General features: G+C 52.0%; 1 protein-coding gene across 1 annotated transcript; it reads left to right on the top strand.

Annotated features, from left to right (window-relative positions):
* Nucleotides 1-2,792: 2,792 nt before the first annotated feature.
* LOC125425484 (calcineurin B homologous protein 2-like) lies at nucleotides 2,793-11,347 on the top strand (the record flags this gene model as incomplete). The annotated part of the gene is made up of 5 exons (XM_048483083.1): nucleotides 2,793-3,048; nucleotides 3,767-3,839; nucleotides 6,018-6,098; nucleotides 9,787-9,896; nucleotides 11,230-11,347. Coding segments are annotated over exons 1-5 (638 nt in total), but the record flags the coding sequence as incomplete, so codon positions are not given.
* Between the last annotated feature and the right edge of the window lie 64 nt (nucleotides 11,348-11,411).

Genomic DNA, 11,411 nt, shown 5'->3' with positions numbered 1-11,411 from the left:
GGCTGTGGCAAGGACGCAGCCACTGCGCCGGTCCTTGGGTGGGAAACGAGTGCACGCAGGCGCAGGCTGCCACGCACGCCGGTGCACCTCCTGCTAGACTGCTTCAAGTTCTGCACGCTACTGCTGAAAGGAGGGGCGTAACTAAGGCAAAAATCACGTGGCAAAATCACCCATTAGTAACCCACACACAAATAATCAGTAACCTACTCTTGGGAACCTGTGAGAACCTGCTGGATCCCACCTCTGCCCTTCTCGGCACTCAGAAAAAATTAGTAACCACTTCTAGAGAAGTGGTGAGAACTGGTTGGATCCCCACCTCTGGGTCTAAGGCAGAGAGGGAGAAGAGCCATGTGGGGCGCAGATTCTCCCTCTTCTGTTTCCAAGGTGGCAAATAGGCTGGACTTGGCCACGTGCAGCTGCTGTCAAGCCAGGACAGCGGAGTTCCTCCTCGAACTTGCAGGGGAGCAGAAGCCAAACTAGCCTGGCCGTCTATGCAACGTCTATAGTTTCTTTCTCAGCTCTGGAAAGGGAAGACCGCCTAAGCACGTAGTTCTGACCTGGAGGCACGAGTTCCAAAGCTCATACTTGCTAGCTGTGGGGAGAAGGGCGCACCATCTTCTTTTTGCAGTATCAAAAACAATCAGGACAGAGAATCGGAACACGGCAGATCTCTTCCAAGCCTTGTTGCTTTCGGAAAGACCTCTTGGGCTTTCGGGCACAGAACATTTCTGGCCTTAAAAGCAACTGTAATTAAAGTGAAGGCGGCGCCCCACCCATCCACATATTGTCTGTGAGAGTCCGCCAGGAAGGAAAGGGAGCAAGCAGAGAACTGCTGTAAACTCCCCAGCTTTGCAATGACTGGCTAGAATTGAATTCTCTCGGCCAGATGAGACTATTTTACAATGCCTTGCCGATTTGCTTTATCCCCCTGGCCGGCGGTGGCCGTGTCCCTTGTGTTAGGAGCAGAGGTGGGATCCAGCAGGTTCTCACAGGTTCCCGAGAGTAGGTTACTAATTATTTGTGGGTGCCGAGAGGGGGTTACTCATGGGTGATTTTGCCCCATGATTTTTGCCTTAGTTCCGCCCCTCCTCTCAGCAGTAGTGCGCAGAACTGGAAGCAGTCTAGCAGGAGGTGCACCGGCGTGCGTGGCAGCCTGCGCCTGCGTGCAGCATTCGCTTCCCCAGCCTCGGTGGACCGAGCAGTGGCTGGCGCTCCTTGCCTCAGCCCTGCTCCAGGTATGCCTCGCACTCGAATGCCTGCTGGCCATGCCCCCCCCGCCTATGGCCCCGCTACGCCACAGTTTGAATCCCACCACCATGGGAACCTGTTACTAAAATTTTTGGATCCCACCACTGGTTAGGAGGGAGAATGCATCAGAGACTTGGTATGAAAGGCTTCAGTTCACTTTGTTCTCTGAGGTGAGGAATTATACATACATATTACATGGGGAAATAAAATACCATTTCCATAACACAGGCCCTCTTCCTAAAGCCATTTGGGCTGCTCCAATTGGTGAGTGGCACAGATAACGGGATTGGCAGGCCACTTCGCACTCCCCCTCGATACAAAAGGGAAACCTCAGAGGAGCTGGGGTGCTCCAGAGTTCTGCGCTCTAGAAACAACCCCCCCCCCCCCCCCCCCGGTCACGTAAAGAGAGTGGAGGGAACAGAATTACATCTGCTGGACTTGTGCCAAAACCTCCAGAGAAGAAGTCTCCTTTCTCACTTCAAACATATCCCCTCTGTGCAGAGGTGGGATCCAGCAGGTTCTCACAGGTTCCCGAGAGTAGGTTACTAATTATTTGTGTGTGCCGAGAGGGGGTTACTAATTGGTGATTTTGCCACGTGATTTTTGCCTTAGTGACGCCCCTCCTCAGCAGTAGCGCGCAAAACTTGAAGCAGTCTAGCAGGAGGTGCACCAGCGTGCATGGCAGCTCATGCTTCGCGCTCAAGGCATTCGGCCTTCCTCGCCCAAGGACTGGCTACAGCGAGCTGCATCCTTCCTGCTACAGCCTCCGCCTAGTGGAATGCCTCGGCCATGCCCCCCTCGTCAGTCCTCCTCTCGCTCACTCCAGTCCCATTGGGGCTACGCCACAGTTTGAATCCCACCCCCATGGAAACCTGTTACTAAAATTTTTGGATCCCACCACTGCTTCTGTGCAAGAAACAGAAGCACACCTCCTCTGTCTTTTAAAAATAAAGGTTCGGAGAAAGCAGGAAGCAGAGCAATGCTTAGTGAAGCCTCAGAAGCTGAGACGGAGATCTTCCAACAGGAGGACAAGGGACCCACACAGACCACCAGTGGTCCTTGCATGAAGGCCAGGAAAAGGGGAAACAAATTGGAACCATCTGAATGCCCGGCAGAGGCGCATGGGGGGAAAATGGTGCCCAAAGACAACTCCTTCTCCGGGCACCCTCCCCCGGCAACTCCCCCCAGGCCCCCTCCAGCCCGGCTTCTGCCCTGGCCTTCGTGCTTTTAAAAGCACGTCTGTGGAGGCTGGGTTGGCTCCTGGGGAGAGCAGATGCCCGGCTGCAGGGGGGAGGGGGGCGGAGCACTGTCCCCCCACCCATCCCTGGAGGCTGGCTGGGCTCTCCCCAGGGCCTGGGGAGGGCAGAAGCCGCCCTGCAGGGAGGCCAGGAGGGGAGAGGGGCGCTGCTGGGGGTGTGTGCATGCCGTTTTGTCATGTGTGTGGGGGGGTGTCTGGCCCCTCCTCACGTGAACAAAAAGCGTGCACCCGGGGACATGGGTATCCTCATGTCCCTAGGCTGGTACAGCCCCTGATGCCAGGATAGATGGCACGTATCTGGGATCAAGGGCGCACCGCCCAGGGGGACATATGGGGGCAAATGTTCCCAGACGGCACCCATTTAGTCATGTGGGGACCAGAAAACTGCCCCCCACACCCCTCCTCCTTCCCCCTGGGTCCCGCATGTCTGGTGCTCTCCAGGAAAGGAAGGGCCAGCCCCATTGCAGATAGTGCACTGGTCCGGCCTTCTCAACCACCTCTGGACCAACCACCTCTGGGCCAACCCCGCTGCTGCCCCATCCGTGAGCCTTCTGGGTGCCCCTGTTGGGTGGCAGAGCAAGTTGGGAATGTGAGTCCCACAGACTCCTGGCCTTTGCCAGCCTCCAGCCCCTCTCCTTGCCCCAGGGGTGGCCTAAGAGGGGGGAGTTCTTGCCCCGGGCTGTTGATGTACCACTGTCTGGGATGGTTCCTAGATGATGTGAAGGACCTCAAGACCACGCAGAGCCACTGACAACCGGAACAGACTAGAGCAGTGGTGGCGAACCTTTGGCACTCCAGATGTTATGGACTACAATTCCCATCAGCCCCTGCCAGCATGGCCAATTGGACTAGAGACAAGATTCTGATGAGCCAAGGGTCTGACTCATGAGCAAGCAGCTGCCTATGTTCACACAACACCACCAGCACCTTCTGGGTCCGGACAGGCCTAGATGGGGGACCTCCTGGGACCCCCCACCCCATGTATGCCACCGTGAATTCAGAGACCGGAAAACAGAGACCGGAAATAAACTGCCAGCATGCAGAGGGGGGGATTTCTATACAGGATCCCTACCACTACCGCCACCTTTTGAATAAAAGGAAATAAATAAATGCCGGGAATAAAAAGCACTCACTTCTGATTTCCTGCCTGAGACAATCCCCCCAATTTTTTATCAGCGGCATGCTAATTTTTAACACATGCAGGGTCTCCACTAAGCCCCGCGCTTGCAGCCTCACCCTTCTCCTTTCCTTCATGTCTAGTTTCCCAAGCAAACGTGATGCGCCTTTACCAACGCTTCCAGGCCTTGGATAAGGATGGAAAAGGCTATCTCAGGTAAGGAAAGGAGAAGTACAGCACTGAGGTAGGCACGGAAAAACCCCTGTCCTGCTGTCCGGGAGACCTTGATCCATCATTGTGTCCAGCACTGTTCCATGCTGGGGTAAGGTACCAGGTTTTGGTGCCAGATGCATTGAGCTTGCCTATGGAGACCCAGTTATGCAAGAACTCCCATGGGCAATACAAAGAAGAAGAAGAAGAAGAAGAAGAAGAAGAAGAAGAAGAAGAAGAAGAAGAAGAAGAAGAAGAAGAAGAAGAAGAAGAAGAAGAAGAAGAAGAAGAAGAAGAAGAAGAAGAGGAGGAGGAGGAGGAGGAGGAGGAGGAGGAGGAGGAGGAAGAAGAATTTCGATTTATATCCCTCTTTTCTCTCCTGTAAGGAGACTCAAAGGGGCTTACAATCTCCTTGCCCTTCCCCCCACACAACAAACACCCTGTGAGGTGGGTGGGGCTGAGAGAGCTCCGAGAAGCTGTGACTAGCCCAAGGTCACCCGGCTGGCATGTGTGGGAGTGCACAGGCTAATCTGAATTCCCCAGATAAGCCTCCACAGCTCAGGTGGCAGAGCTGAGAATCAAACCCGGTTCCTCCAGATTAGAATCACGAGCTCTTAACCTCCTGCGCCACTGTTTATAAATACCCTCTCACTGTGAAGCAGGTCAGCATTAATGTCCACCTGGCCCCTAGCATGTTGGTGGCTACGTTTTTAAAAATCTGCACAGCCAATCAGATCTCCAACAGGCAATCAGAAAGAGCCGCTGAGATTTACCTTGGCGCCGTTGCTGCCCGGGGGTGGGGATGGGAGAAGGGGCAGGCTCAGCACCGGCATCCGGCCCAGTGGGCGGCCCAGTGTTCGAAACTTAAATCCTCCAAGGGCGTAAACCTATTAGACAGTTCAAGGTTGTTAAGCAAGGCTTCTGCCTCCGACTGACCTTGTAAATACAAGACTATTTTGGTCTGCTTGGGAGGTTTTTGCTCATGAATACCAGGCTAAGACCGACTCCGCTTTTTATTCGGCATTTTGTTTTCTCTCAACACTGTAAGTGATCAGCTTTAGATAGTTGGTAGAGGTTCCAGTAAAGGAGAATATAAACTAATGAGGCTTATCTGCTGAAAAAGCCGTAGGAGACGCCGCCCTCTCCATTCAGGACGTCCATTTGTGCCGTGAATCACAGCCACTCATCATTAATATTCTCTTTAGAGACAAGCTCGTATTATGATTGTTAAAAATTTAAAACTGATCTTAAAATATGGAGGAGCTCAGGAAAGATTGCCTGCACTGCTTGTCTACCGGAACCGGAACCGGTTCAATATATCGGGCGGCCCAGTGATGTGCCCGGAGGGGGCTGGGCTGCGGCCCTCCCGCGCCTCTCCTCGCCCAAGTGCTGGCGGCTTCTCCTGCCCTCCCTGAGTTTTTTTGTTGTTGTTGGCAATCCAGTTACGGTGACTGTTGTTGTTATTTGCATTTCATCCGTCAGAGCCTGCCTGGTAGGTCGCGCACGGGTACTGACCCGTTCAGGGGAGGGGGAGCCTGCATGCCGGCCCTCCCCATTTGGCGGGGGCCTCCATAAGAGGCCTGGAGGGTGGAGTGAGCCTGTGGACCACATGCCCAGGTGGGGGCTGCTGGTGGCTCGTGCTCCCTGGCAGCAAGGGGAGCTCATCCAGAGGCCAGCACCCAGATCTTGCTGCTCCGGGCGTTGGTGTTTTCCCCCATACATCGGGCTGGGGGAAAGCTATTACTGGGGGACAGCAGACATTCTGCCCAGGGGGTCACTGGGGGGCAGCAGACGCGCTGCCCAGTGCCAGATCCGTCCCCTATGCTGCACCTCTGCTTCCTTTTGCCAGCACACCAATAAAACGGCTGTGGCCAAATTTGACCCACACACTGGGGTTTTCGGTGTGTCCTTCTGCCCCCTTGGACTGCTTCCTCCCCTCCTCAGCCAGCAAGCCCTGTCAAGCGAAAGCCCCACCTGGCCCCATTTGCTTTCTGAAAACACTTGGTGGGCGTCACAATGCCCACGAGCCCCACATTGTGGGCCCGTGAACCCCCCATCTGCCCAAGGCCTTCAAAACAACAACAACAGGGACCAACAAAACATGACACAATCCTACTGCTTAAACTGCTCCTGGTAGAATTTTCGTACTTCTACAGCATTCTCTTCCCCCCATTCTCTTTGCAGCAAGGATGACTTCCAAGGCATCAGAGAACTAGCTGTGAACCCCATCGGAGACCGGATCATCAATTCTTTCTTCCAAGATGGGTAAGTGTGCCTGATGAAACAGAAACACACACACACACATCTCAATGTGTGTAAAACGGACCTGTTCCGCCAGGCGTTTGGCCAGCCGGGATGATGTGCTATAAGAACATCTGGCCTCCCGTGGGTACATAAAGGGGGAAGGAGGGGTTGAAGCCATCTGTAGTTTTAGTATTTTATATATTATTTTCTTGTAAATTATGTATTTGATGTTTTAAATTGTTTTGGTGTTGATGGACACCGCCCTGAGCCTTCGGGGAGGGCGGTATATAAATATAAATAATAAATAAAAAAAATAAATGCTGCTAAATAAATAAATAATAACAAAGCATTAATTCTGGCTGTCCTGGGTCAGCTTCTTGTGGGATTGACCTCACCGTTCCTTTAGAGCTAATAACTGTGCTAAAAAAAAGCGCAGGAAAGCCAATTGGTCATCACGTAGGTGGACTTGCCGGCCAACCTGGTGGAAGATCACAGCCAGCTCCCAAGGTAACATAAGGGACGGGCAGCGAGATACGCCAACATTAGGGTGACCAGCCGTCCCGATTTTCGCGGGACACTCACGCTTTTGTGCGATGTGTCCCGCGTCCCGCCGGGCTTTAACATTGTCCCGGTTAGGGAATGTGCTCCTGCGGCAGCGCGCACACGGCCGCAGGAGCACACTGCCTTTTGCGGCGGCGCTCCCCGTCAGGAAACAGGGAAGCGCCCCAGAAGGCACTGCGGCTGCCGCAGTGCCTTCTGGGGCACTCCCCTGTTTCCTGACCGGGGAGCTCCGTGTGCGGACGCACGCGGACGCGCACCCTGCTTTTCCACTGTAAACATCTGGTCACCTTAGCCAACATCCTCTTGCAGGGAGATGCAAAACCTTTCGTTCTGATGAGAGGGGAAAGAACAGGCAGTCAGGAAAAAGCCCAGCCACTTAGCCAGAGAACCCTGCCAAACTAGTTGCTGTGTCTCGCTCCAGGTGCAGCTGCAGCCTCTTCTTCCATTAGGCACGGCTGCAGAGTGGGTACCCGCCGGAAGTGCCAAGAGTGCTCTTACCCTGCCCGTGCCACAGAGTGCTGGATTCGAGCCTGTTTCCAGAAGAGTACTTAGCTGCTGCCGACCAAGCACAAGGCAACTGCTCGATTCCCTACGACACCCTTCACGGCCCAACCACTTGTGTGGCTGGAGGGTGTGTCCCACCGTGTACCTGGAAGCGACAGAATATTCCCAAGCGTTTGCAAATCTGGGGAAGGGCGCTATCCAGTAATCCACGCGACGGTCACTTCTAGGCTAGATTACTGTAACTTGCTCTACGCTGGCCTACCTTTGAGGCTGATCTGGAAATTGAAGCTTGCGCAAAATACAGCTGCCCGGCTCCTAGTTGGAGCCTCTAGCCGGGACCATATAACACCTGTCCTTAAAGATCTTCACTGGCTGCCTATCGAGCACCACGTCGTCTTCAAAGTTTTGGTATTGACCTTCAAGGCCATTAATGGTTTTGGACCTGCATATTTGTGAGACCACCTCTCCAGAGGTGGGATCCAGCAGGTTCTCACCAGTTCCCGAGAGTGGGTTACTAATTATCTGTGTGTGCCGAGAGGGGGTTACTAATTGGGTCTGCTTTTCCGTTAGAAATTCCACTAGGTCCAAAAATCATAAAGTCCTGTTGTTTCTATGTGGCTGGTTAGCGAAGGCAGAAAACGGGATAATTCTCCCTGTTGGGCTGTTTTAAAAACATGTTTTAGCAATATGATAAAGTTCCTTGTTTAAGGAAAGTATCCTTCTTTTGATTTCTAGAAACAAAATTAAGTATTTGAAAGTATTAAGTATTTGACAGGCAGTCAATTAGAGGAGAAGTAGTTGTTTCTTTTGGCAGTAGACAATAGGACTTGCTATAATGAGTTTAAATTATGAACAGAAAGATACCAGCTGGAAATTAGGAACTTTTTTTTACAGTAAGAGTTTTTTACAGTAACAGAGAAATTATTAATGCCCCGCCCCCAGAATGCCCAGCCACGCCCCCGTCGTGCCCCACCCAGCCCCATTGGCGCTGCACCACTGTTTGGATCCCACCACTGCACCTCTCCCGTTATTGTCCTCAAAGGCCCCCCAATGTGCAGCGGGGAATTTGTTGGTGGTCCCAGGCCCCAAGAACGTCCGGCTGGCATCAATATGGGCCAGGGCTTTTACGGCCCTGGCCCAGATCAGATGGAAAGCGCTTCCTCAAGACATCCAAGCCTTGCGGAATCTGGCTCAGTTCCGCAGGGTCTGCCGAACAGAGCAATTCCACCGCGCCTTTCCCTGTTGGGCCAACCAGGCACCCTCTGTGATATCATTCTTGGTCTTCGCCTGGGATATGTCTCGCATGCCTGTTCCATTGTATTGTTTAGGGCTCTTTTTGGTGCCATCTAGAACAAATGGTTGTTCAACCTGGTTTTAGCATTTATATATTGTAACTTGTAATTTTTTGTACTGTTTTTATATGTTTTGTTATTTACTGATTGTAAGCTACCTCAAGCCCTCCAGGGGATTGGTGGGATATAAATGCAAAAATAAATAAATAAATAAATAAATTCTGAAATCTAGTTTTGCACCCCTTCCCCGTTTTCTAGCTGCTGATCTTCCAAAAGAACTGGTTGGTCATTGTGTGAGACAGGATGCTGGACAGATCAGGGGTCTTCAAACTATGGCCTTCCAGAAGTTCGTGAACTACAATTCCCATCAGCCCCTGCCAGCATGGCCAAGTGGCAGGGCTGATGGAAATTGTAGTCCATGAATATCTGGAGGGCCATAGTTTGAAGACCCCTGGACTAGATGGACCACTGACCCGGTCCAGCAGAGCTCTTCTGATGTTTTTGTGAGTTCCAGGACAGACCAAAAATGTATCTTGAGCAATCCTTCAATGAATGCCTGTTCTGAATCAACCCCCTAAGGCATAGGTGTCAGACTCGCGGCCCTCCAGATGTTATGGACTTCAGTTCCCATCATCCCCTGCCAGCATCATGCTGGCAGGGGATGATGGGAACTGCAGTCCATAACATCTGGACGGGCGTGAGTCTGACACCTGTGCCCTAAGGACAGCCAGCCATTTTCCAAAATGCTTCAGAGCTCTCAAACGAGGATTAGCACACCTGGCAGGGTTATTTGAGCACAGTCAGATATTGTCAAATATTTCCTGAACTCAAGAGAAGCACAACAAATGTGGCAACTTTCCTCTTTCATTTCACTCTACCAGTAGTTCAGACTAGCTCCCCCGACCCGTCCACAGCAGTTCTTTCTTTCTTTGCTTCACTTTGGCTGCAAGTTCATGCTTTGAATAATTTTGACATTGCAGTTTGACCTTCGTATTCCAGGACAAAAAGCCAAAGAGAGTAATCGTTCAGCTTTTGACGTGACATTTATAGAAACCTTTTTTACACAAAACATATTTTTAAAAAGCCTTTCCTAAAACTGTAATGTTATCATTTTTCCCCAAAAAAGTGGATTTCACGATTCTATAACAGTTTTCATTTTTTGCAATTAGCATCAGTACCAAATAATCTTAATGTTTTCAGTTGTTGTTTGAATAAAAGTAGCTCTTTGGAACCACCTAACCAAGATTTGACCCGTCTACTGACCAAACCTCCTCTGGCCAGTCCTACTGAAGCCAAACAATCCAGTGTTTCCTGGAAGCAGATATATTACAGAGCACCTCGTTCCTCCCTAGGAGAAAGATGACCGATTTCCGAACGTTTGTCCATGTTCTGGCCCACTTCCGGCCTGTGGAGAGAACTGGAGGTTCAGAGAATATAAACAGCCGACTTAACAAACTGAAATGTGAGTATATCACTGGGGAGCGGAAAGAGGGACCAAAAGCTTGCTCCTCTTCAAAGACAGACTGTCATACTTCCCTGACTGTTCAGTAATAAAACTCTGTTTCCAGTTGATACTTTATTATGAAACAGCATCAAGAAATGAGCATTTGGACTTCCATTGCCAAGACTAAGCATAGCCAGTACTATAAGCCCCATAACAATCTATGACACCCCCACATCCTGTCACCCCACCCTACTCACCAGTTCCCCGGGGGGGATGGAACCTTTCCAATCCCACCATCTGGTGTAAGGAGAAACCGTCTTCCCCCACACAGGTCAAAACAACCTACAATCCAGAATACTGAGAGAGCTGCAATAGCAGATGGCTAACAGGCTGATTACAGGACAGAGAAAAGGAAAAAGAGGGGTGGGTCTGAACAGAAGGTCTGAAGAGAAGCAGGTGCCCATGTCTTGTGTGGGAGACGAAACACGGCATTGACAGTGGCGTATTTGCCTAGGGACAAGGTGTACCCCTTGTCCCCGAGTGCCACTCTTCTGGTCACGCGGGGGGGGGGGGCAAAATCGGCTCCCCACATGACCAGGAAGACAGCACTGCGGGGGTGAAACCAGGCGCCCTCAACCCCATCCATGTTGATAATGACATGGGCAGGGTCGAGGGTGCTCGAAGACAAGCTGCCTCGTCTTTGAGCACCTTTGACCCCACTCATGTCGTCACCAACATGGGCAGGGTTAAGGGTGCCTGGCTTCACTCTGCCGCCTCCCACCGGCTGGGCTCCCAGCTGGCAGCTGACAGTTCCCTTCTGCCATCCCTGGACAGAAGAGACTGCCATCCCCAGCCTTGGAGAGCTGCTTTTATAAGCACTGAGGTCAGGGGTGGCTTGGGGAGGTGTGACCATGCCCCCAGGGGTAGGACTGGGGCATGGCCCCAACCCCGCCCCCGCCCTCAGTGCTTGTAAAAGCAGCTCTTCGAGGCCAGGGATGGCAGTCTCTTCTGTCCAGGGACGGCAGAAGGGAACTGCCAGCTGCCAGCTGGGAGCCCATCTGGGAGCCCCGCCCCCAGGCCAGGGGAGGGTGCCTGGAGGGCAGGGGGCGCCATTTACCCCCAGTATGCCTCTGGGGGCAGATCATGAAACAGAAGCTGGGATCCTCAGGCTGCAGAATTCTGCAAGCAGAATCCAGTTCCCTGACTGTGCAGAAGTGTGGCAGTCAATGAAAAATCTGCAGACTACTCTCCCTCACTGAACTAGGAATCAACTGTTATCCAGTAGATAACACTGGAACCATCTTCTTTTTGATCCCCTTATTAACTCTTGGTCATTCTGATCTCCCTCAAGTTGCTTTTCAGCTCTATGATCAAGACAAGGATGGGAAGATATCACGAGCTGAACTGCTGCAGGTAATTACCGTGTGTGTGCAAATAAAGGAAAAGGCTAGCGGAAAATGGGCACAATGGTAGGCTTGAAAAGTGGTGTTGAAGGAGGAGGAGAAGGAGGATCATACCTGAGCTAAAGGCAGC

The sequence above is a fragment of the Sphaerodactylus townsendi genome, unplaced genomic scaffold (genome assembly GCF_021028975.2).
Source record: "Sphaerodactylus townsendi isolate TG3544 unplaced genomic scaffold, MPM_Stown_v2.3 scaffold_576, whole genome shotgun sequence".
Taxonomy (NCBI): domain Eukaryota; kingdom Metazoa; phylum Chordata; class Lepidosauria; order Squamata; family Sphaerodactylidae; genus Sphaerodactylus; species Sphaerodactylus townsendi.
The sequence above is the reverse complement of the archived record's forward strand: the minus strand, read 5'-3'. Positions and strand labels throughout refer to the sequence as shown.